At 43.2% G+C, this 27,298-nt stretch overlaps 1 protein-coding gene across 13 annotated transcripts in view; it reads left to right on the top strand.

Annotated features, from left to right (window-relative positions):
• slmapa (sarcolemma associated protein a) overlaps positions 1-27,298 on the top strand; it is a 123,043-nt gene that overhangs the window by 88,461 nt on the left and 7,284 nt on the right. For 7 of the 13 annotated variants that reach the window (XM_055647540.1, XM_055647543.1, XM_055647545.1 and 4 more), the window contains 5 exons: positions 6,268-6,330; positions 14,442-14,567; positions 16,958-17,032; positions 18,610-18,930; positions 24,606-24,723. In XM_055647540.1, the coding sequence (XP_055503515.1) occupies positions 6,268-6,330; positions 14,442-14,567; positions 16,958-17,032; positions 18,610-18,930; positions 24,606-24,723 (703 nt within the window). The remainder of the gene's footprint in view (positions 1-6,267; positions 6,331-14,441; positions 14,568-16,957; positions 17,033-18,609; positions 18,931-24,605; positions 24,724-27,298) is intronic. The other 6 variants (XM_055647544.1, XM_055647549.1, XM_055647552.1 and 3 more) reach the window with 1 other exon arrangement.

Raw genomic sequence — 27,298 nt, forward strand, 5'->3', positions numbered from 1 at the left:
GCTCGCTCCTCATCCGCCGGCACGGCAGGCCGCCTTGCACATGCGCACAACCACGGCCAGCACATCATCGGCCGCCCTGCGCCTGCGCACTGCAACGGCAACTGGTCGGCGCTGGGCACTTTCTCCCTCGCTTTGAATTGTGGGAGATTTGGCCGCCATGGCTGTCCGGTCGTTGGGGGCCTCACAAGTGGAACAGCTTAGGGCCTCTCTTCATCTAAATCCGGCACTGGCTATTCATCTTATCTATGCACCTCATTATGTTATAAACCTCTATCGGGTCACCCCCTCAGCCTGTCTGAGGATTATTTTAAGAAAGGTTCCATCTGGTAACTCCTCCACCATGCCTGCACTTTGAAGAACTGGGAGTCTGAAGAAGGGTCCTGCCTCGAAACATCACCCATCCTATTTCACCAGAGGTGCTGCCCAACTCACTCAGTTAGTCCAACATTTGGTGTTCTACACAAGATTACAGCATCTGCAGATCCGCTGTCTTGACTCCAATCAAATTTTATGCCCCAGTAAAACAGGTCCATGCTGGAAAACAGGATTCACGTCTTAAATCTCAGAGACCACATCTCACCAAAGGGGAGCATTGACAGAATTCACCATTATCTTCAGTTTATGCCCCGTGGTCTATTGGAAAGAGTTCCGTCTTGCACTCAGCAGGCATTTCAAGGCTCCTGTGAGACAATAGACAATAGGTGCAGGAGTAGGCCATTCGGCCCTTTGAGCCAGCACCACCATTCAATGTGATCATGGCTGATCATCCACAATCAGTACCCTGTTCCTGCCTTCTCCCCATATCCCCTGACTGTTATTTTTAAGAGCCCTATCTAGCTCTCTCTTGAAAGCATCCAGAGAACCCGCCTCCACTGCCCTCTGAGGCAGAGAATTCCACAGATTCACAACTCTGTGTGGAAAAAGTGTTTCCTCGTCTCCGTTCTAAATGGCTAACTCCTTATTCTTAAACTGTGGCCCCTGGTTCTGGACTCCCCCCAACATCGGGAACATGTTTCATGCCTCGAGCGTGTCCAAGTCCTTCTTCTTCTTTCGTGTGGCGTGCACAGCCTAAAGTTGTTGGACAACTTGTTCTATTTGATCTTCCGTTTGTGCACGTCGAGTCGATTGCATTAGTCGAAACAGGGTGGACCACGTGAAGGTTGCAATCTTCCACCCCGTCCAAACCCTTAACAATCTTGTATGTTTCAATGACATATCCTCTCATCCTTCTAAACTCCAGAGTGTACAAGCCCAGCTGCTCCATTCAGTGAGGTATCATCGCTACCGTTTGTGTAGGGTCCTCCAACTTCATTTGCAGCATACGTGAACCAAGTTCAAGGCGGAATCAAGGGTCCACAGATTCAGCATAGCCGATGGGCAGGCATTGCTTACGTATCTGATGTGGATATCTGAACAAGTGCTCTAGTTGAGCTTAGAGATACAGCATGGAAACGAGCTGACCATCGATCACCCGTTCACCGTTAAGCCACATTCTCATCCACTCGCTACACACTAGGGGTCATTTAGAGAGGGCCAATTAGCCAACAAACCCGCACGTCTTTGGGATGTGGAAGGAAACTGGAGCACCCGGAGAAACCTGAAAACCAACCCATAAAGACTCAAGGAAGGAGGAGCGTTCAGAATGGCAGTGGGAACCTCGAGTCCCTACTTTGGGAGCAGGTAAAAGTTCAGTGTGAACTTAGAAACATAGAAACATAGAAAATAGGTGCAGGAGTAGAGGCCATTCGGCCCTTCGAGCCTGCACCGCCATTCAATATGATCATGGCTGATCATCCAACTCAGTATCCGGTACCTGCCTTCTCTCCATACCCCCTGATCCCCTTAGCCAGAAGGGCCACATCTAACTCTCTCTTAAATATAGCCAATGAACTGGCCTCAACTACCTTCTGTGGCAGAGAGTTCCAGAGATTCACCACTCTCTGTGTGAAAAAAGTTCTTCACATCTCGGTTTTAAAGGATTTCCCCCTTATCCTTAAGCTGTGACCCCTTGTCCTGGACTTCCCCAACATCGGGAACAATCTTCCTGCATCTAGCCTGTCCAACCCCTTAAGAATTTTGTAAGTTTCTTAAAGGAGAGCACCACCTCGCAAGCTATCCATTCACGACCCCATCAAGCTCTCTCTATGGAAGAATGTGTGCTCATCACTCACTCTGGAATCCATAGAACTGGAATGCAAAACCAATCCTTCATCTCCGAGTAATGCCTCGAAGAAAAGTGGAAAACTTGTATGTACATGACATGCAGTTTATTGAATAGATTTCCATTCAAGTTTTGTGTAGGAAGGAACTGTTTCAAGGTCAGTTTATTGTCACATATACCAATTAAGGTACAGTGAACTGCAGAAGAAACTCAGCGGGTGAGGCAGCATCCATGGATTGAAGGAAATAGGCAGCGTTTCGGGTCGAAACCATTCTTCAGTCGATCTGAAGAAGGGTTTTGACCCGAAACGTTGCCTGTTTCCTTTGCTCCATAGATGCTGCCTCACCCACTGAGTTTCTCCAGCATTTTTGTCTACCTTTAATTTTCCAGCATCTGCAGTTCCTTCTTAAACAGTGAACTGCAGATGCTAGTTTAAACTGAAATGGACACAAATGCTGGAGTAACTCACCGGGACAGGCAGTATCTCTGGAGCGAAGGAACGGGTGAGGTTTTGAGTCAAGACCCTTCTTCAGTCGGAGACCCTTCTCCAGTCTTCAGTCTGAAGAAGGGTCTCGACACAAAACGTCACCCGTTCCTTCTCTCCAGAGATGCTGCCAGTCCAGCTGAGTTACTCCAGCACTTTGTGTATCTTCCATTAGAGTTTTGTATACTATTGCAAATCAACAACGTAGTCTTGAAAGGGTCTGAAGAAGGGTCCCAACCAAAACGTCACCAATCCATGTTCTCCAGCAACTTTGCCTGAGTTACTCCAGCACTTTATCTCTTTTTATTGTCCAAGAGGTTGTTGATAATTGGAGGGCAATGAGCATTCAATATTCTCATTGTTGTCGCAGTAACATAAAACAATATTTATGCAGCTATTCATTAATAAGGTGGCTTGTCACATAAGTTGTTTCCGTGCAGAAGATGGTAATAGCATTAAACCGACAGTGACATTCAATAATGATGTCTGATAATAAGGTAGCTAATGTTTCTGAAAACATTCACATGCACATCGGAAAGAAAATCTTCCAGAAAATTAAACTGCAACCATGTCTTCCATTCAGGTTTCTGATTTATTCAATCTATCTTTATTTTTAAAAGTGTTATCTAAGTGTGTATTTTGGAAATGATAGTTTGATTACCTTAAAGTCAACATTCATTGGATGAATGTAGGAACAAGGAACTGCAGATGCGGGGCAAAGTGCTGGAGTAACTCAGCTGATTGGGCAGCATCTCCAGGGAACATGGCTAGGTGAAGTCTCGGGTCAGGACTCTTCTTATGTCTGAAGGGTCATGACCAAATTCACTTTTCCATGTTCTCCAGAGATGTTGCCTGACCCGCTGAGTTACTCTGTCTTCAATTCATATGCAATCTTAATTCTAGAGTTTTTATTGTTTAGATTAGATCAGATATATTAATACTGTTGCATTATACAAACAACGGCTATCAGTGCAATGACATTATACTAGTTAAGTATACCATAAAGTTGGTACATGCAAACGTGTGTGTGTACATATATATGTACATACTTTCACCTCCAGCATTGAGGCAGCCTTCCTTTAAGTAGTCGCTGTGAATAGGGTTCTGTGTTGTAATACCCTAAAGAGTTCATGTAGATTTTCAGCTAAAGTTTGGAATGGGATATACAAACTCCAGACTCTTCTGTTATGTAGAACTTTAGTATTAGGAAATATGGGAGACCAGTTCTTTGAAGTGTGGGCAGCACCAACAAGGCTGATGAGCATACAATCTTTTTGCTAATTCTGGTTGAAAAGTAAATACTGGCCAGGAAACTGTGAAAACCGCCCTGCTTTAATTTGAAAACCGTGACGTGATCTTTCTGAGATGACTAAAGAATAGAACGCCCAATTGTGCAATAGCCCTTCAGTATGTCGTTTATGTATTTGAGTCTCTGCAGCGAGATAGATTCTGCTGCCTTCTGACCGAGACAAACGTGTTAACATTGAATTGAGGCTGTGGCCAACATTACGGCCATGTTGTCGTGCCTTAGGCATGAATGTTTAACCAGAGGTTTGTGTGATGGTGCAGGTGATCCATAAACTCAGCAAAACTGAGACCCCTTGTCATTGCCAGCTCTGGCCACTGGGTAGCGCAATTTCTTTACGATTTCTGAATCTGCAATGATCATTTTTTTTTCTCCTGCATTTTGTTTCTGGGGTTTTTTTTTAAACTGTGTTCAGCTCGTGTCTGAGGATGGGTCTGGTGAGGTGGGGACGGATCTTGGTGGGGCGGGGATACAGTGAACAATGCCAGAATCATGCAACAATTACACCCACAGGCGGTTGTGATAGTTGGAGCCGTATATCAGACAAGGCTGCTTCACCTTCCTCATTGCAGAGTTCCCTGTGGTCCTCTCCAGTGTAAAACCTGCCCTCTAACGCAGCTAACCAAGCCCGCACCCAACTCCCATCCAGTGGATAAAATTAAAATGGATTAACCAAATGAGGGAGAGTAAGTGGGTTATACAAAAAAGCTGGAGAAACTCAGCGGGTGCAGCAGCATCTATGGAGCGAAGGAAATAGGCAACGTTTCGGGCCGAAACCCTTCTGGAAATAGGCAACGTTTCGGGCCGAAACCCGGAAGGGTTTCGGCCCGAAACGTTGCCTATTTCCTTCGCTCCATAGATGCTGCTGCACCCGCTGAGTTTCTCCAGCTTTTTTGTGTAATCTTCGATTCTCCAGCATCTGCAGTTCCCTCTTAAACACGAGTGAGAGTAAGTGTTCGGCACGGACTAGAAGGGCCAAGATGGCCTGTTTCCGTGCTGTAATTGTTATATGGTTATATGAAAGAAAAGGGACATGCCTCTTTCACTGATGTAAGGATAAGGGGGAAGTCTTTTAGGGCCGAGATGAGAAAAACATTTTTCACACATAGTGGTGAATCTGTGGAATTCTCTGCCACAGAAGGTAGTTGAGGCCAGTTCATTGGCTATATTTAAGAGGGAGTTAGAAGTGGCCCTTGTGGCTAAAGGGATCAGGGGGTATGGAGAGAAGGCAGGTACAGGATACTGAGTTGGATGATCAGCCTTGATCATATTGAATGGCGGTGCAGGTTCGAAGGGCCGAATGGCCTACTCCTGCACCTATTGTCTATGTTTCTATGTGAGAATTTCAATGCAAAGGATAGACTTATTATTCTTAGAGCAATTTATTAAAACTGATCATTCGCTCTTATGCGCTACCAGTTATTCAATATTTGTATTTATAAATTGGTATTAGACTGAATAATTTGCAAAGTAGATGCAGATTGAGCTATAATAGATACATATATTGACTATCGAACTAGAATACCAAATGTAGAGAGCTACAACATCACTCTAGGTGGTAGAAATATTTCATTAATTTTTCTCCTCATTTTTTCCCTCTCTTTTCCAAAATTGAAAGCAACCAAGTACAGGGTGGGTTAGCCCATGTACTAAACTATTACATGGCCGCAGCAGCGTTTATTTTTCTCCTGTGCGTTGTGCGCTTTGCTCTGTCCTGCCTGTCTCTCACTGTGGCCGCCGTCTTGCTTTAGAACTCGTGTTGAAAGGCCAGTGGACGATTCTGCCTTCAAGTCCTGTTGCTCTCCTGGATTTTGCGTTGAGCGGTGCACTATAATTTCTGACAAAATTCGTCCAAAATCTGGCAATTCCTTCAATCCTTACAAGATGAAATTAGTGGTTCCTACATGAAATCGGGAATTAAACTATATTAAGCTGCAAGCAACTTTGCAGACAAATGTGTCAGAAAACAATACGCTCCTCATTGGCCACAGCGGCAAATGTGAACTTTGTAGATTATATTCTTTGTTTGTTGTTCAGCTAGAGTGCATCAAAGATGATGTTACTCCATTTATACCTTGAATTAACATATTGGGGAGTTTGAATTAAACGTGGGGAAATATCATACATTATTGAATTCTGCAAGCTTTCCTCTTTTATATGGTAGCCGTGACCCAGCACTTTAAGGGTTAAGGCTTTTTGTGTTGGCTTCTGTTTCATTCTCACACAGCTCTTCTTGCTTTTCTGTGTTCTATGTTTGCTGGCTTCTGTTGCGCCTGTACTGTTCTTCCACTTCTCTTCTGCTTCACCCCACCGCAGACCTGTTGTCAGAGGCGAGGGCCTCCAGCAGAAAGCATGAAAGTGATCTGGATCATCTCAAGTGTAAGTACAGGGTGGGTTCATGTGACAGCCGGCACAGCATAAGCCTTCCTTGGTAAGGCGATTGCTGTTGGCCAGTTTCTCGTTCTCCCTCACTCCCCCTCCCCCCTCACCCCCCCCCCCCCCCCCCCCCCCCCCCCACCCCCATCCTCCTTCACTCCTCTGATTTCTAAACATCTGAACAGATCGTTAACATTATACTAACTTTTTTTTTCATGGAATATGATCATTTTCCAATAACAAATTATCTGCTCATTGGAATTTATCTTTGATCTCAAAATGGATGAGTTTTGTTTAATATTTATTATAATGCTGGCCAACGATAGACTTCACTTTGACTTTGCATGTGCTTTAACTGTGGTCTGGATAAATTGATAGTTATACCAAGTTATGGGCATTTTAAGCAAAATTCATCAACTTTGAGGTGACAGCTTCTGTAATTGTATATGTATGAGTAATATTATTCAAACATTGTCTTGGGGTCAGCACATTGGTTGCCTTGAAGCATATAAAAACTATTTTTACCTTGTGAAACATGACAAAATGTCAAACGACATCTCAGATCAAAGGTGTTGGAGCCTATTCAGACATTCAGCCTAGTGGTGCAGCGGTAGAGTTGCTGCCTTACAGCGAATGCAGCGCCAAAGACCTGGGTTCGATCCTGACTACGGGTCCTGTCTGTCCGGAGTTTGTACGTTCTCCCTGTGACCTGCGTGGGTTCTCTCCAAGATCTTCGGTTTCCTCCCACACTCCAAAGACGTACAGGTTTGTAGGTTAATTGGCTTGGTAAAAATTGTCCCTAGTGGGTATAGGATAGTGTCAATGTGCGGGGATTGCTGGTCGGCGCGGACCGAGTGGGCTAAAGGACCTGTTTCTGAAAACTAAATTTCTGCGGCCTTCTAGTCTTATCCCAAAGCCTCTTGTATTGGTATTCCAGTATTGGGTTTGGTGACGTTTGTGTGATATTTTACCTGAGCATATCCTGAGGGAGCTGAACTGTTTGGGAAGCGGGCAGGATTTGACAGTATGGAAGTTTCATTTCTCCAGGCACCAGGGTTGCAAGTGAAGCAGTTTGACGTCTGTATCCAGGGTCTCCGTCAGCAGCTTGCAATTGCGCAGAGGTTTGGTCATCTCATTTAAGTGTGCAAGTGAGACAGAACAAGCTCTGCCCTTTTATTCCAGGATTCATAAGTAACCGTGAAATTAAACCAGTTTCATGCTTGCAATAAGTGTTGTGAAAAGCTGACTCAGCCTGCTGCTATCATCGCCAGTGACATCTGTCTTCCTACAGAAAACAGTCATGTACAACTTCCCAGGGATGTGAGATGATAACGCTGAAGGAAGGGTCCTGACCCAAAGATCACCTGTCCATTCTCCCCACAGATGCTGCCTGACCCGCTGAGTTACTCTACTGTTTGTTTAATTGATTGAAGGTACACAAAATTGCTGGAGAAACTCAGCGGGTGCAGCAGCATCTATGGAGTGAAGGAAATAGGCGACGTTTCGGGCCGAAACCCTTCTTCAGACTGTTTAATTGATTGCTCTTGTTTACAGCTATCCATTTCAGAGCGTAAATTTGTTGCAATGTTCCAACTTCTTATAATAGGTGCAAACAAGGTGCCATGACGTTTATCAAAACATTCAAACACTCAGAAAATGTTTTGCAGCCAGTTATTTGAGTTTTTGAAAATTGGATGGAAAAACATTTTTTTTAATTAATGAAATGCTTCAAGTTATGTAAATTATAGCATGTGTTTCCATTTTAAGAATTTCACATATTCATTTGAGAGTTAGATTCAGATTCTGATACATCAGTAGTGAATGTGCACATTTTCTCCATAGAAGCACTTATCTCTGTATGCTTTAACAAATATATAGCCTTTGGGACTGCTTAGGTATTAGTCTGGAAAACCCCCAATTAATTGGCACAAGTCTGCCACTTTTAATGTGTAGGAAAGAACTAGATGCTGGTTTCAATCGAAGATAGACACAAAATGCTGGAGTAACTCAGCGGGACAGGCAGCATCTTCTTCAGACTGAAGAAATGTCTCGACCCGAAACGTCATCCATTCCTTCTCTCCGGCCTGTCCCGCTGAGTTACTCCAGCATTTTGTGTCTAAATGCCACTTTTAAGTTTGCCTTTGTTTAATATGAATTGGTCTAACGTTCTGTTAGACGGTATACTTGGTCAAAGTGACCCATCCCACATCGGAGTCACTTTTTGAGTGCCTGATTCAACCAGTTGAAGTTTACTTCCATATAGTGACAGCCAGCTATCTTACACCATGATCTGAATGCACCACCTGCACTGAACAATCAGAACCAGGACCAAGAGTGTGCTTTTTCGGCGACTGCCGGTACTCGTCATGAGTCGTTACAGGTCGCTGAAAATTTCCAACATGTTGAAAATCCAGCGGCGACCAGAACAAGGTACGACTCTTTGGGCGACTACTCACGACCGTACAGGCTTCACCCCCGCGACATGTCGCCTGTATGGTCGTGAGTCGTCTCCACAGTCACCCAAAGAGTCGTGGCGTCTTTCTGGTCACTGCTGGATTTTCAACGTTGAACATTTTCGGCGACCTGCAACGCCCCATGAGGAATGCCGGCAGTCGCAGAAAAAGTTGTGCAAGTGGGACAGGCCCATAACTTACTTTGGTGGTGTGAGGGAAAAATATTAACGTGATTAAAGGGAGTGTTTTCCATTCATGGAACTAAATAACCAAAGAGCCTGTTGCACTATTTGAAACGCAGGAAGGTTTTCTGAATATCCTGGTAAAACTTGTGACCTCACTGAACACAAAACATTAAACTGCAGATGCTGGAAAAATCGAAGGTAGACAAAAATGCTGGAGAAACTCAGCAGGTGAAGCACCTATTCCTTCGCTCCATAGAGTTTCTCCAGCATTTTTGTCTACCAAGCACAGAACATTAGTTTGTTTCTTGTTTGCAAGATAAATTGTGCAGAAATTGGATTCAAAATCTATTTCTATTAAGTGTGTTTTAAAACTAGGGGTTCAGCAATTTGAAGTACCCAAAATATTTTGGAGGGCAAACATAGAAAATAGGAGGAGGCCATTCGGCCCTTCGAGCCAGCACCACCATTCATTGTGATCATGGCTGATCGTTCCCAATCAATAACCCGTGCCTGCCTTGTCCCCATATCCCTTGATTCCACTAGCCCCTAGAGCTCTATCTAACTCTCTCTTAAATCCATCCAGTGATTTGGCCTCCACTGCCCTCTGTGGCAGGGAATTCCACAAATTCACAACTCTCTGGGTGAAAACGTTATCTTCTCACCTCAGTCCTAAATGGCAAATTAATCTAAGCCTCTCGCTTTTTGTAAACTTAATTTTAATTCGACCGGAATCATTGTAAAGATGGTTATGCAACGTACGGACCCAGGGGTAACATTGTTAGCGCATTAACTGAATGATATTGCGGTATGGATCTTTTTCAAGTTGGCAGGCTGTTATTGGTGGGATGCCACAAAGATCACTACCGTGCTGTCAGCAATTTACAGTGTGTATTAACGAAAGGTGAGAAGACCTACTGTGCACAAATGTGCTGGCTATACATGGAAGATAGAAACAGCAGGAGAACAGATCGACAGGTTCATTCATCGTATAGGTTCAGATTTATTATTGTCATGTGTCACTGTACCTAAATTGGTTAAGTGACAATAAACACAAACTTGAACTTGAGATACAGCAAAGTTTTGTTTTACATGCTTTCCGACAGATCTGATAAAACCATACATAAATCCAATCAAGACATACTCAAGTTCAATAAAATGTAATTAAGTAAGTAAGTTAGTTTATTGGCCAAGTATTCACATACAAGGAATTTGCTTTGGTGCTCCGCCCAAAGTAACAACATGACATAAAGCGACAGTTACGAATGACTCGGAAAACACTAAACATTAATAATAATAAAACATTAATGATAAAACACCATTGATCAGGCATGTGAACCAACAAAATACCAGATCAAAGGGAGGCTTCAGATTTTTGGCTGTTGAGTAGAGCAACTACTCGTGGATAAAATCTGTTTTTATGTCTGACTGTGGCAGCTTTGACAGTCCGGAGTCGCTTTCCATGGTACGCCTTCCATAATTATGGTTGGAAAGGGTGGAAATCTAAGCTTGTTCACTTTGGTAAGAAGAAAAGAAAATGATGAACTTATCATCGGTGACGCTCCACTAAATGTTGTGCAAGACTTTTGTGAAAAGATAAAATTGCAAACAAATGAACAGTTAATCTTCATTGCCAATGGGTTGGGAAAACGTCAATAAAGTCTTGCTGGGATTATGCAGGCATTTGGCAAGACTTTATGTGAGGCAAGAAGTAGTTCCAATCTCCATATTAGCGTCAGGTAGATATTCCTGCCCCTTGACTGCGTGATCGGCTGATTTCTAGGGTAGCTGATGGCCCTGTGGTCCGACAATAAATAAGGTTGACTCCAATATCATTTGTGTTGGGAAGAATGAGTACCTGGTCCGCCGCAGTGCAGTCGGATAAATCTGAAAATTGCTGGGATTACCCAGTCTGTTAAATTGTGCCCCGTAAAGTGGTTTTGATTGTCTGATATTGTTCAGAAACGTCTGAAATTGTTGTGCTTCATGCTTAAAATCTTGGAGGTAGAGTTTAAGTGAAAGATTAGGATGTTCATCAGATGTTTTGCAATCTACTGCTCTTGAACGTGAAAAAAGCGATGCTGAAAATACAAAAACAAGTGAATAAAAGCCAGCGCTGCAGATGCTGGAGACTTCAGCTGCCTTTGAAATACTGGGAAGGCAGACAGCTTGCGGAAGAACAGATCCGTGTTAACATTTCATAGTTTCATAATATTGCAATGCCACAAAGATATGATATCATCTTGGCAGAATAATTAGATGCATTTTATAGATTGATCGTGACTTTAGACACAGTGCAGTACAATTCGTGGTTTTTGATTCATCGGATCAAAAATGTGTCCGATATGAAGCTATTTTGCAAAGTTCATTTTGCACATGGTTAATTTTGCAAATTAAGTAAGAAAGTTGCAAAAAAAAAACCATCTTCAAGGGTAACTACACAAAAATATGATGCTTGAGAAAGTCGTTGTATTATGAATATTAAACCTTGGGGTACAAGTTTGTCTGCATTCCTGATAACACCATCGTACACTGAGTGCTCCAGATTAATTGTACTTTAGTTGCTGGAGGTATTATGTAAATATTATTGTAGACAACCATTGTTTTCTACAATAATAGGTTGTTTTTTTCAAGAAAGATGGAAGAAGGTTTTACAATAAATATGTTTAATGGTTTAGGCACAAATGCTTAGATTGTGAAAAAAATCACACATTTGGCCATGTGTGATTATATTTGCAAAATAAAATGTATTTTAATAGTAGGCTTCACTTGGGCAATCATTCTCCATTGTGGCTGTGAAATAATCAACATGTAATGCCCAGCCATTGATAATTTCGGGGAGTTGGTGAGGAATAGCTGAATGTTAAGCATAAGCACGTATGCATGCGTGTGAAAAATGACTGTGTATGTAACTGATGTTGACATGCAGCATGGTGGCGCAGCAGTAGAGCTACTGTCTTAAGGGCCTGTCCCACTTTCACAACCTAATTCACGACCTCTACCGAGTTTTCTCTTGACTCATACCCGCAGCATGGTCGCTGGAGGTCGTAGGTAGGTCGTAGCAGCACGTGATGCTAGTCGTAGGTACTCGTGGCATCAAGTAGGTCGGGGCGTTTTTCTAGCCTGATGAAAAATGTCCACGAGTAAAAAAGGTCGTGAATTAGGTCGTGAAAGTGGGACGGGCCCTTTATAGTGTCAGAGACCCGAGTTTGATCCTGACCACAGGTGCTGTCTGTATGGAGTTTGTACCTTCTCCAAGTGATCAGCGTGGGTTTTCTCCAAAGACGTACAGGTTTGTAGGTTAATTGGCTTGGTGTAAATGTAAAATTGTCCCTAGTGTGTGTAGGGTAATGTTAATGTGCGGGGGTCGCTGGTCGGTGCGGACTCGGTGGGCCGAAGGGCCTGTTTCCGCGCTGTTTCGCTAAACTGTTTAAAGTGAGTGAAGGGAGCAAGTAATAGGATATTGAGAGACTCCAGAATAAACATGGGGGAAAGATACTACTTCGACAGAATTTCAGCCATCTAATAATTGGATTAATTGTGGGAAATCAAAAACCAGATCGCGGGACATATACGTCAACTAGGAGGACCTCTGTTGCAGTTAGACCAGAAACCAGATCGGAGAAACCACAGAACTAGATCCACAAGAATTACCCCCGTTAGAGTCCTGACCTCACTTTTAGCAGTCAAGGACAAAGATACTAGAGGAGTTCTTTGGTCAGGCACATGAGAGAAGAAACCACGTCTGGCAAAGAGCTGGCGGTTTCCAAGGACAGGGAGGATATGGTTTGAGCATTTCGTGGAGAGGAAGTTTGATTGTGGTATTTGAAAGAATCATGATATTGTTTCTGAAACAGCAGTTATTTTTAACACCAGGAACATGAGATCAGAAGATGAAGTTGGATAACCTGGTTAGTAAGAAGAGTCTGCATTGCTGTATTGTTCCATAAGTGTAAGAAATTCCAAAGAACAAAACTTGTGTCTCTTGAACGGGGAAAAAAAGTCATGAAAGAAAACTGCAGAGAATTTGTGAAAAAAAGTGGTTTTATGGCAAACTGTCCTTTTTTTTAGCATAACAAGGTCATTACTTCACCAGATGTCATGGTTCAAATTGTTTTCTAATTAATCTCTGGGGAACAAAGTTCTTAACCACATTAGTTAATGCCCATAGGACATTTTTGTACTGTGGTGAAAGCTAGTTCATTAAATCACAATGCAGAAAACATGTAAAGTTGTGCAATCATGCTGTTTGAGGAGATGAATTCCAGTTCACACTGACCATCGATCACCACTTTCACATGCACTCCACTCCATACACACCAGAGACAATTTACTGAGGCCAATTAACCTACAAACCCGCACCTCTCAGTGATGTGGGAGGAAACTGGCGCACCTGGAGGTAACCCACACAGTCACAGGGAGAACGTGCAAACTCCACCCAGATAGAACCCGAGGCCTGGATCCAACCCGGGTCTCTGGCACGCTGAGGCAGCAGCTCTACCTGCTGCACCACTATGTCGACCATGCCTTAAGATGTCCAGTAGGTCCATCTACTTCTGCTTGCTGCAGTTGGAGTGCAGGAAGTCGTTGTAACCACTTGAATCTGAGCTTCCTATACTTATTATTTGTTTAAAAATAGAATGTAAGATTGTTGTTCTGTTTCGTGCAAATGTTGTTGCGTTTGGTAATATTCAATCAACAAAGGTAACAAAGTCCCGGAACCTTTTAAACGGGGAGAAATCGATACTAAATAAAGCAACAAAAACGTTGGTTTTAGAACAACATAGAGAATTAGGGAATGCAGCATCTTTGAGAAAATTCTTCATCGTAGGGTCTGCCCCTAAGAGCAAAAGAGGCGAAGAAAATCAGATAATGGGATTAATGCAGATTGTTATGGATGAAGGGTGGGACTGGTGATTCTGGTTTGCAGAGATCATGGAGGTTTGCGTGTTGGAACAGGCAAGAGGAAATCTGAAACATGCAGGATTTATGCATTTTGGGTTTTTATATTCATACGAGTGAGGGGAAAAGGCGATGTGTATGGAATTGAGTAATTATGATGAGTAGAATGGAGATTAGGAATAATTATATTGTCGAGTTTCTTGTACTGTGCTTATAAATAATAATCTTATAACTAATAAGCCTGTACTTATTTGAAGACAATTGGTGACCATGCCATCTCGAGTCGAGATATTTTTAAGAAATAAGTTGGCCGCTGCCAACACTTTGATGCATTAAAGCAAAATGTTATCTGTTGTAGATTGTGCAATAATCTTCAAGGTCAAAGGTGCTCCATTAAAGCAGAGAAGTGCTGCTCTCTTTCAGATGAGCAGATTTTCAGTTACTCGTGACTAATATTGTTCAAGACCGCTCACTTCAGAAATGTATTATTCACCGACTGATGTGGATGTTTGGCTGAATTGTGATTGTGACCGATGACGGATGCGGGTCTAAACGTTGATGCGCTGTGCGTTTTCAGATGAACTGCGGCGCGCCCACGCAGAAACGGGCGATTCTGAGCACGAGATACAACAACTGCAACAGGAGCTGAAGGGAGCGCAGGACTTGGCCAGAATCAACAAGCAGAAATGCCTTGAAGTACAAGGTGAACCACACGGGGTGTTATTTACTGATGATAAATGGCTGTGTTGGAAACGAGCAGAGTGATTCACAGGCAGTACAAATGAGTGACAAATGATTCAGTTTAGCCAGTGTTCACTCAATTCAAAGACCACTGCCTTTTCTGTGTTTCAATTAAAATGATGCAAACATTTATGTGTGGGGATATGGCCACTGCTAAAATCTGCTGTTCCCTTGCCATGAATGGTTTTGTTCTAATTCAAGGCATAGACAAAGTGAATAGCTGCGGCCTTTTTTTCATCAGGTTGGGGGGTGGGGGGGGGGTCTAAAACTAGAAGGTACAGGTGTAAGTTGAGAGGGGAAAGATTTAAAAGGGACTCGAGGGCATTTTTTTCACATGGGGGGGTAGTGCGAATGTGGAACTAGCGGCCAGAGGACATGGTAGAGGCAGGTGCAATGATGACATTTAAAGTACATTGGGATAGGTTCCTGGATTGTGAAGGTTTGGAGGGACATGGGCCAGTGGCACTGGCTCGGTTTGGCAACTTGATCAGCATGGGCTAATTGGGCCGAAGTGCCTGTTTCCGTGCCGTCTTTACCTCTTTGACTCTTGAGTACATTTAGATCTAGAGGCTTCATTTGTTCCAATGGATCACTGTTTTAAATATTTTGCTAATTCGTTAAGTAATCTGATTTCTTTATCCTGCTTTTCACTGACTTCCTGCACGTTCTGGATGATTTGTGAGGAACTGAATGAGGAAAGAGAGAAATCAAAAATCTGGCGTAAAGCTAAATGACAAGCAGTTTGTTTTATTTCAGCGGTTAACTAATTAAAGTAGTAAACTATCGAAAAATATACCGAAACCGCTTCATTACACAATACAAAGCCAAACTCTTCATGCCTGAAGGAAAAATAGTTTTCTGCCAGTAGTGTAATTTATCACATGCCAACGCTTGATTTATTTAGTTGGAACGTTCAAATATGCAGTTTTACTGAAATAAATGAATGTTGGTTCTAGACAAGCTGAGACATTCCCTTTGTACTCCACATCCTCCCACTTCCCCGCAAGGAAAACATGTTTTTTTAAATCTAATTACTTCTTGTTCCGATTAAAGGACGTTGATCTGAAATATTAATTCCAGTTTCTCTGAAGCTGCAACTTCTGCTTTTTTCGTCATTATTTCCAGCATCTGCATATTTTTAATTCTCTTTCTGCAAATACGTTAGTGTTATAACTTGGACGCGTTTAATCATCTATATAGTGATTATTTTTTTTAAACACAGAAAAGGCAAACTAAAGGGGCTGTCCCACTTGGGCGCCATGGAAAAAATCGATACTTTTTTTTACTCGTAGGTTTAGTCGTAGGTCGGCATGTTATTCATCGGTAATCGAAGGTAGTCGAGGGTAGTCGAAGGTAGTATTCATCATAGTCGAAGGAGGTCGTCTTCACTCTCCACTATTCGGTGTCCAATTTTCCCGAAGTTAGTCGTAGCTGGTCGAAGCTAGTCTTCAACATAGTCTAAGGAGGTCTTCTACATGACATTTTTTCAAACTCTCCTAAACTCTTCTAAACTCGCCAATTAGGTTGCCCAAGTGGGACAGCCCCTTTAGTGTGTTGCTGCAAGAGAAATCATTTTGAGGAGTAATTTTCAATTTGGTATTTCAGTTCCAACCCTAAGAACTTCCATGTTTTGTCACAGCAGCATACGTCCAGTCAAATGATAAATGATACTTCAACATTTTATCTCTACCAGAGTGTATTTGCCTTTCAATGGCCAGTAGAAATGGTTGGATCATGCAACCTTAAGTAAAGTCATGTCAAAAGCTTGGTAACAAAATCACGTTAGATCTGAGTGTCAAAGTCTACAATTCTGAAAATGTAGGTGTTGGCTAGGTAGTGTGTAATATAACGTAACAGAATGGAATTGAAATAAATTGGGTCTTCCAGTAGACAACATGATCTATGGGGTAAAAGGAGATCAAAATGACACTTTGATCCTTAAAATCTCTAATGTGCTAGTAATTAACTTCTTGGATTCTTTCTTGGTGCGAATTGCCGTGTTATAATTAACAATTAAAAGTTGTAATTACCCATAGAATCGTCAGATAAAGTATAAAAAAATATCCTGTTCCGAAATGCATCAACTGACTCCATTTATGTAGTTTATTTTTCATTGAGTTCCATCTCATTATTGTCGTATCACCTACTTTTAATTTTAGTTCTCCAATGTATTTAAAAATACCTCGCATGCAGCTTTCTTTCCAAATTGACAATAACCCTGGTCAGTTCTATCGATTACATTCTTGGATTGTGTTTGCTGCAGGTAAAAAACATTCTGACTGGATGCAATGTATCAAAAAGTGCACTTTGAAACTAAAGTTTGTCAAACACATTATCTTTGTTTCTTTGCAGCACTTCTTGAAGATGAAAGAAAGGTGAATAAGCAGCAAGCGGAAGAATCAGCCAGGCAAATCCAGGTGTTGCAAGGTACAAGCTGTTTATGTGGTGCATGTTGGATTTACAGACTCTTCAATATGGGTAAAATCTATCAGATCACTTCAAGTAATATGTCCTGCTTTTATGTGTAAGATTGTGGTTTGTTAATATTATCATACTTAAAATACCATGTAGAAGCAAGATTAAATTGTAATGCGTTAGGGGTTATGTGTCAGGGGTTATGTGGGGAAGGCAGGAGAATTGGGTGAAGAGGGAGAGATAGATCAGCTATGATTGAGTGGTGGAGTAGACTTGGTGGTCCGAATGGCCTAATTGTGCTCCTGTTACTTATGACCTTGTGATTAGCTTGGTTGTAAATTAAATTATTGAAGTCCTGTTTGAAAGCTGTTATAATACTCTTGGTAACAGTAAGGACGTCAAAGATTAGGGGGAGAAGGCAGGAGAATGGGGTTGAGAGGGAGGATTAGATCAGCCATGATCAAATGGCGGAGCAGACTAGATGGGCCAAATGGCATAATTTTTGCTCCTATATCTTATGATGTTATGAACCTTTAAAATAGGCCCAAAGCCTTTAGTTAGTTTGAATAGGCACAACACTGTATATGGAGTATTGTGTGGGGTTTGTGCCCAATTACAGGAAAGATGTGGAAGCTTTGGAGGTTTCGCAAGTTCACCAGTTATAGGAGTAGAATTAGGCCATTTGGCCCATCGAATCTACTCCGCCATTCAATCATGGCTGATCTCTGCTCCTAATCCCATTTTCCTGCCTTCTCCCCGTAACCCTTGAACACCCGTTCCAATCAAGAATTTGTCTATCTCTGCCTTAAAAATATCACTGATTTGGCCTCCACAGCCCTCTGTGGCAATGAGTTCCACAGCCGAACCACCTTCTGACTAAAGAAGTTCCTCCTCATCTCTTTTCTAATTCTGAGAAGAAGAATTCTGAGGTTTACCAGAATACTGGAGTGTTTCAGCTACAGGGAGAGGTTGGCAAGACTTGGATAGTTTTCTTGGAGCATCGGAAGTTGAGGAGAGACTTGAGAGAAGTAGATTAAAATTGTGTGAGGCGTAGACTGGGTAGACAATCAGAACTTTTTTCCCCAGGGTAGAAATATCCACCGTTAGAGGGCGCAGCTATATGGTGAGAGGGGGAAAATATAGCTGAGATGTGCGGGGTATTTTGTTTACAGAGAGATGGGGAGTGGGGGGGGGGCTGCAAGGCACTGCTAGGGATAGCGGTGGAGACAGATTCGATAGTAGCGTTTAAAACAACCTTTAGATAGGCTCGTGGATTTGCAGGGAATGGAGGAATATGGATCACTTGCAGGCGGGTAGTTCAGTTCAGCCGTGATCACATTGATCGAAGGGCTGAATGGCCCACTCCTGCACCTATTGTCTATTGTCTATTAACCCATGAGTTAAAAAAAAAATAAAAAAAATTTCCATGGCGATATTTTATTACTGGTGGGCATTTTTCAACATGTTGAAAAATACGCTGCGACCTAGCTGAGTATGCGGGGACTACTTTCGACACCTACGCCTGTTGTCTATTGACTGCCATGCCTCTTCATTTGGGTGAAATGATTATTTTGTTCCTCTGTGTGCAGCTCAGCTGTATGATTTACAGAAGGATATTGAGATGGTTCGCGAGGAGAAGGATGTTGAGGTTGTGAAGACCCGTGAGCAGTTGGCGAACACACAGGAGGAGATCGTGGCCCTGCGTCACACGGCGGTGGAGGCAGCGACGGGCCGGGAGACCGACATCGCCATCCTGCAGGGGGAGCTGCTCAACGTGCACACCGAGCTGGAGCGATGGCGGCAGACCGCCTCGCATTACGAGTCGCAAATCCTCAATCTCCAAAACAAGCTGCAGCTGCAGACACAACAGCAAATGGACAAGCAGAAAGGGGAAGCCATCCAACTGCAGGGTGAGGCCAATGACGCTACGTGTCTCCGTGCCCACGGCGTTTTCTAACATGCCTTGTTCGTGATCGCCCTGTCAGTAAATAAACACAATCAGCAGAAGTGTGGTATTGGAATCCTGGAGTGTTTAATGCCATCAGTTACTCTCTAGGGGCGGCACGGTGGCGCACAGGTAGAGTTGCTGCCTGACAGCGCCAGAGACCAGGGTTCCATGCTGACTGTACGTTCTCCCCGTGACCGCGTGGGTTTTCCCCGGGTGCTCCGGTTTCCTCCCACATTCCAAAGACGTACAGGTTTGTGGGTTAATTGGCTCCGGAAAAGATTGTAAATTGTCCCCAGTGTGTAGGATCGTGCTAGTGTAAGAGGATTCGCTGGATGGCGTGGACTTGGTGGGCCGAAGGGCCAGTTTCTGCGCTCTGTCTCCAGACTAAACTGAACTGACTGACTGATCTTGCACCTCAATCAGTCTGAAGAAGGGTCCCGTCCAAAACATCACAGATCCATGTTCTCCAGCAATGCTGCCTGCCCCGCTGAGTTACTCTGGCACTCTGTGAAACGTCACAGATCCATGGTCTCCAGCAATGCTGCCTGCCCCGCTGAGTTACTCCAGCACATTATATTTTTGATAAACTTTATCTTACTGATCCCCTTTATCACTGTCAATTTTGAACATACTCGGAGACTGAGCAAAGTCCCTTGTAGAAGGGGAATGAATTTTAACCTTCAACCTGTGCCCTCTAGTTCTTCATTGCCCCTATTCTGGGAAAAGCACTCTTGTGCATTCACCCCAACTATGCCCCGGGCCATCTTCAGACAGGGTCGGAGTTAGGGTCGCCAACTTTCCCACTCCCAATTAAGGGACAAAAGGTCAAAGTAAGGGACAAAATCCCAACGGCAATTTGTTGACCGACTTTGCTGTGGCTGGGTGAATGCACACAAAGCCCAGCCGGCGGGCCAGCTGAGGAGTTTTGGCCCGGGTCTTGCGACGTCGCGCGCAAAGTCTGGCGCCCCATCCAACTCATGAACCGATGATCGGCCATGAGAAGGAGGGGTGGTGGTGTCGGCGGTAAGCGAATGTCCGAAGGTCGGACAGCTGGCCGGGCTGCCGACCGACAGGGCCACGGGCGAGGCGCTGCTGCTGCTGCTGCACTCCATGGGCTGCGCTACGTCGGGCCGGGTGAGGCGGGGCCGGATGCGGCTCTCCGACCCGACAGTCTCCTCGACCCGAGTAGTAGCGGTCAAATACGGGACAAGGGCGGTCCCGTACGGGACAAACCAATTTAGCCCAATACACGGGATGTCCCGGCTAATACAGGACAGTTGGCAACTCTAGCCGTGAGGTACTTTACACCCAACTGAGAGGATTTGTGAGACTATTCAGTCATGCCTCATTCACAATGAGCTTCTCCAATAAGTTTATTTGCAATGAAACAGTTTTATATTAATAGTACATTCAGTAAATCGGCATTGTATGTACAAGGAGCTGTGATTGCAGCTCGAAGATTAGTTCCCTCTCACTCTTGAAGAAACTAAAAATCCAGATTATCAAAGTAATTTCACTGAGAAAAGAAAATGAGACCCCCCCCCGCCGAATTCCAAACCATTGCATTTTTTGTCCTTGTTTAGTCAGCGGTATTAACTTTTGCACAATGTTATGACATCCTCCCTGGTGGCAGCTTATGTCAGAAATGACATCATCTGCTTTTCACTCTCTGAATGCCAGTAATTCCAAGAAGACTGACTATCACTTTTGATTACATCCAACAGAAATGTGGAAGTGTGCAACATATCTGGTGGAAGTGGTTTCAGAGCCTCAACCCTCAGTGAAAGTGGCTAATAAATTGCAAAAAGTAAAACAAACCGAATTTCCGTCAATTTTAATTACAAATTACCCAGAAGAAATTCTTCAGACTAGAAACTTTACATAAATAACATTCCTATTTTTATTATTGTTTTTGTTTGAGATAAATCATAGATCTATAGATTTTACTTTTTGCATTTTATTAGCTATATATATATTTCAACTGAAACTGTAGATGAAGGTTTTTTGCAAAAAATGAGCAAGTCAGGCAATATTTCTGGAGAACATGGAAAGGCCTTGCCCGAAATGTCACCTATAAATGTTCTCCAGAGATGCTGCCTGAGCTGCTGAGTTATTCCAGCACTCTGTGTCTATCCTTTTAAAAGACAGTGTGAACATTGAAGGCCCCTCCTCGGTCATGACTGACCATGCGTGATGCATCCTAGTTTGCAGGTGATGTGTGGTCGGATGCAAGCCTGGGCGATCGATGTCATATGGAGGACAGGCTGTTGCCCATGCAGCACACCCCCCCTCTCCACGTCGCTGTTCCTGAAAACGCACACCTCCAGTTTCAGGGACGGTTTTCTTCCCGGCTGTTATCAGGCAACTGAACTATTCTATCGCCATTAGAGAGCAGTCCTGAGCTACTCTCCACCCCATTGGAAACCCTCGGACTATCTTTAATCAGTCTTTATTTAATATTATCTTGCGCTAAACATTATTCCCTTTATCCTGTGAATGTACACTGCAAGCAGCTCAATTGCAATCATGTATAATCTTTCCCCTGACTGGATAGCACGCAGCAAAAAGCTTTTCACCATACCTCGTACACGTGACAGTAAACTACACTAGCTCCCACTTACCATCTGAAGCAGTTATGTAGCTGGATCACAGCATTGAGGTCAGGCCTAGCTGCCCCCTTACTATTAAAGTGTCCCCTGGGAAGTCCCGCTGGAGCAGGGCAGCCAACTACTAGATGTTCTTTATAGTCCTCCATATATTACGGCACTTTAAGAAATGAGGGAGGAAATGTTAAGCACTCCCTGGTGACTGCTCAGTAATGTCGGCACATGCCTGAAGACTTACCCATTCATTCTCTCTTTCAGTGTCAGGATTCTTACAAGGTTGGAGATAACGTGTTTAAAATGAAAAACAAATGGTGAAGTTATTCTTGTGTTCTAGAGTTCCCTCACAATTCCCAAACAATCATTTAACCCCCAAAAATAAATCTCTTTGCCAAATCACGCCTGCAGTGAATTGCCCATTAATTCTAAGTTTTATTATTTTACGAGATTTCCCATTTAATTTCTCCCGTAAAATTGGCCGATTGTAAAGTTCACTGGGTCAGCCATTGGTCACGTGGAATTCTGCAAACATTACAGAATAGGGTGGGTTCTGTATAATAGCCACAATCTGAATCATGGTGTACATGGAAATGAGTGAGAAAGTTTAGATAGTCAAAACAATGGCCAAGATTCTTGTTCAGTGAGGAATGTTTGTTCACTTGGCTTGTTCTGAAGTTGATTAGATTTTTAAAGATCTAATGAAATAAGGTATCTAATTGTATCTGAAGAAGGGTCCCAAGCTGTAATGTCACCTAATCCATGTTCTCCAGAAGTGCTGCCTGACCTGCTGAGTTACTCCAGCACTATCGTGCCCTATCATGTAAACCAGCATCTACAATTCCTATTATCTTATCTATTTTATAAAGTCAACTTTAACACAATGGAAGAATTCATTCTTCCCTTCAGCAGCTTAAATGAAATTCCTCGTATGTTGCGAAACATACTTGGCTAATAAAGTATGATTAGGATTAATAGACCGGTAAAACACGCAGATAAAAATATGGTCAGAGATAAAGACAAGTTTTGGACTGGCTCGCGATGTTTTCTCTCCAGCACATGCTTTGTGTGGATGACAGTGAGTGTATTACGTGTTCTCTTCCTGTAACAATGTCCCACAGGGCCACAACAGTTCTGCTGCCCTTGTTTTCTTTTCAATGTGTCCACCAAAAAAAGCATGATGTCACTGCGAACCAGTCAAAATCAACGTTTGGTGCAGGAGGGAACGTTATGTTCAAGTGAAAGAATGTCACCACTGCATTTATGTCTGGCAAAACATTTAGTCTAAAGTCTAACCTTGTTTTATACATGGTAGTAAATATATTCATGTTGTTCACCTTGCTGGTGCAGGTGCAGGAATCACAGTAAAGAGAAGGAACATTCCCTTAGACAATTAAGCCTGAATATATATATTTTTTAAACATTTACTTTCATTCATTTTCGGGTTGCAGACAAAAGAATTGTAACTTGTAAGTTTGTGGAGTAACTCCAATACTATCTGACTTTATTAACAAGTTACGATACTCAATATTGAACAGCAGTCCAGCTGCTTCCAGCAATGAGTCAAGTACTGATGGAGGACCTCACTTATTCCACAGCATTAGATGATCTTCTGGTTCGTTATTGTCACATGTACAGAGGTACAGTGAAAAGCTTTGTTTTGCCTGCTATCAGATCAGACAATACCGTACTGCTTACAATCAAGCCCATCTCAAGTCCAACAGGTAGAGCAAAGGGGAAGATACAGAATGCGGGATATAGTTCTCAGCATCAGCTCCGGAGACAAAGTCCGATGTCCGCAATGGGGTAGAGGTGAATCGGACAGTAACCTAGCTTACGGTAAAACCATTCAGAACAGGGGAAGGTGTTCCTGAACCTTAAGCTATATTTTGTTACTCAGCATGCCAAGCATTGAAGTTCTTGCATTGTTAGCATCATAACAAAAGCTGAATTACTGGAAACATGGACCTTGGATAAGCATAGACACAAAATGCTGGAGTAATTCAGCGGGACAGGCAGCATCTCTAGAGAGAAGGAATGGGTGACATTATCTCTGCTTGCTTTGTTGCTACCTTCTCCCAATTAACAGTGATCTATTCCACATTTTCCTTGACCTCATTTCCCTTGGTCCTGTTTTCACATCCTACACTTCCTTATCTACACACTTACTTATCCATGCACCACCCACTCCAGACATTGGTCTGAAGAAGGGTCTCAACCCGAAAAGTCACCCATTCCTTCTCTTCGGAGATGCTGCCTGTCCCGCTGTGTTACTCCACTATTTTAGACAATAGACAAAAGACAACAGGTGCAGGAGTAGGCCATTTGGCCCTTCAAGCCAGCACCGCCATTCAATGTGATCATGGCTGATCATCCACAATCAGTACCCCGTTCCTGCCTTCTCCCCATATTCCCTGACTCCGCTATCTTTAAGAGCCCTATCTAGCTCTCTTGAAAGCATCCAGAGAACCTGCCTCCACTGCCCTGTGAGGCAGAGAATTCCACAGACTCACAACTCTCTGTGAAAAAAAGTGTTTCCTCGTCTCCGTTCTAAATGGCCTACTCCTTATTATCAAACTGTGGCCCCTGGTTCTGGACTCCCCCAACATCGGGAACATGTTTCCTGCCTCTAGTGTGTCCAAGTCCTTAATAATCATATGTTACAATGAGATTACCTCTCATCCTTCTAAACTCCAGAGTGTACAAGCCCAGCCGCTCCATTCTCTCAGCATATGCCAGTCCCGCCATCCCGGGAATTAACCTTGTAAACCTACGCTGCAATTGGGACTGCATTTTGTGTCTACCTTCCATTTAAACCAGCATCTGTAGTTCTTTGGTTATGCATATTTAACATGTTTCAACATTGAAAATTCTCACCCATATAACGAAGAAACTATTGAACCTATGATTGCCTTCAATAATTTTTCTAAAACATTTGTGGAACCTGGAGACAGCAGCGTTCTCAATCGTTGTATTGTAATTGAGTTTTGAGGCGCTGCCATTCTGTTATAATCTTTTTCGATGTTGTTCTTGATAGGTAAACTGGAGGACCTGCAGAAGCAGAGCAACGTTCTGCAGTATGATTGTGATTCACTCAGACAAGAGAAGGATTATCTGACCGAAAAGTTGCAGCAATATGAGGCTGAACTCCAAAGGCAAGTCCCAACAGTGCTTCTTCGTGATGGTTGACGATAATGTGTGCATTTGTTCCGATGTCCCCATTCTGATTCAATCTGATGAAGAATTTCCTAATTAAGCAAAACAGTGTTGGAAGAACTCAGCGGGTCAGGCAGCATCTGTGGAGAAAATGGACTGACGCCGTTTCAGATTGGTACCCTTCTTCAGACCAATATGCAGAAGAGTCCCAAACAGGGGCCGCAGTTTAAGAATAAGGGGTACGCTATTTAGAACGGAGATGAGGAAACACTTTTTCTCACAGAGAGTTGTGCATCTGTGGAATTATCTGCCTCAGAAGGCAGTGGAGGCCAATTCTCTGGATGCTTTCAAGAGAGTTAGATAGAGCTCTTAAGGATAGCGGAGTCGGGATATGGTGAGAAGGCAGGAACGGGGTAATGGATTATGGATGATCAGCCGTGATCACAGTGATTGGCGGTGCTGCTTCAAAGAGCCGAATGGCCTACTCCTGCATCTATTGTCTATTGTCTAAAATGCGCTTCCATTCCCTCCACTGATGCTGCCTGATCCACTGAGTTCCTCCAACGCTTTGTGCTTTGGTCAAGATTCTAGCATCTGCAGTTCCTTGTGTCTGCAATTTCTTAATTAAATTGTTAGGTTTAGTTTATTACTCATTAATCGCTCACCCAAAATTGGGCCGTTCATGAGACATAAAGGAAGTAAATTTAACAACTCAATTTAGAACCCTTAAAAAACATAACTATGGATCACTGTTTCATTGTTTAAAAATGGGTTTTGGATTACTACTTGCATTTCTGATGGTGAAATAATGTTGAGTACCTCTTTGCTGCACATGGACAGTTTCCTGGACACAACCAAGCTGTCTGGTGCAGTTGAGGTGGCTCCCAACAGCATGAAAAGCATTGAGAAGTTCCATCCCTTCATATTTGAGAAAGAACTGCAGATGCTGGAAAAATCGAAGGTAGACAAAAATGCTGGAGAAACTCAGCGGATGAGGCAGCATGTATGGAGCGAAGGAATAGGTGACGTTTCGGGTCGAGACCCGAAGGGTCTCGTCCCGAAACGTCACCTATTCCTTCAGTCTGAAGAAGCCTCTTGAAACATCACCTATTCCTTCAGTCTTAAGAAGGGTCTCGACCCGAAACGTCGCCTAGTCCTTCAGTCTGCAGAAGGGTCTCGACTCGAAACGTCACCTATTCCTTCGGTCTTGAGAAGGGTCTCAACCCGAAACGTCGCCTATTCCTTCGCTCCATAGATGCTGCCTCACCCTGCTGAGTTTCTCCAGCATTTTTGTCCACCACCCCTTCATATAATCTGCTGCAAGCTCTAAAGTGGGAGTGTAACAAAGATTCCTCTTTGGCAAAAATAATACCCAAGGAAAGGATTTTCCTTTATTTTTCTCGTGTCTTCGATATTTTCTGTGTCTTGTGAACACGAAATGTATCTGCAGTATAGACCAGCGATCTAAAACTGACTGAATTTATCATGAAATATTGTTTGCTGCCATTTATTTCTGCAATTTGTCCAGCAAACAGGAGGCAAAATTAACAATCATCAGTCTGTTGAAAGTAAGGGACAAGCTTAATATTGTCCTCTTAAAAATTGAGATTGGGGAATAAGTAATGGGGAAAAGGCAGTAAAGAAAGTATTTTGTCATCTGTCTTCACAAAAGCAAGGAGAATAATCATATCAATAATAACAGGACATTGCAGACAAATGAGAGGGAAGAACTAAGAGGGTAATCTAACCAAACCTTTTCTTCAAGAATCATCTTTATGCTTAAAGTAAACTTGCCCCTTGTAATGGAGGATTGCTAAAACGCGTGGCGAGGGAACAGAATAGAATAGAATAGAATAGTTTCTTTATTGTCATTGTAACATGAACCATGTACAACGAAATTTTAAAATGTCAGCCAGTCAGTGCACCATTCAAACATTTCTAAAAGCTAACGATACATACAAGATAAAATATTAAAAGATAAACAACTAAAATAAATATCACGAAAATAGCACGCATAAACACCCAACCCTCCATCCTTCTGTCGATTCCACAGTTACCACATTCCCTTAGTCTGTATCGCCCCTGCGTTCCTTGGCGGCTACATTTACTGCTTTTATAGCAGTGGGGTAAAAACTGTTTTTTAGTCTGTTCGTCCTTGTCCTTGTAGATCTGTACCGTCTGCCTGACGGCAACAGTTCAAACAGGGAGTGTCCGGGGTGGGAAATGTCCTTTATGATACTCTGGGATTTTTTGGTGCAGCGGGAACTGTGTAAGTCCTCCAAGGTAAGGAGAGGGCAGCCGACAATCCTCTGGGCGTTGTCAATGGCCCTCTGGAGCGCTTTCCTCTGAGCCACTGTGCAGCTGGTGTACCACACGCATACACAGTATGTTAGTATGCTCTCAATGGAGCACCGATAAAAGGACAGCAGCAGTCTCTGAGTGATGTTATTCTTCCTGAGCACCCTCAGGAAGTGCAGTCTCTGCTGGACCTTTTTCAGCAGCGCAGTGGTGTTCACGCTCCACGTCAGGTCCTCCTCAATATGGATTCCCAGGAAGCGGAAATCCGCCACCCTC

Source organism: Leucoraja erinacea, chromosome 16, assembly GCF_028641065.1.
Source record: "Leucoraja erinacea ecotype New England chromosome 16, Leri_hhj_1, whole genome shotgun sequence".
NCBI classification, from domain to species: Eukaryota; Metazoa; Chordata; class Chondrichthyes; order Rajiformes; family Rajidae; genus Leucoraja; species Leucoraja erinaceus.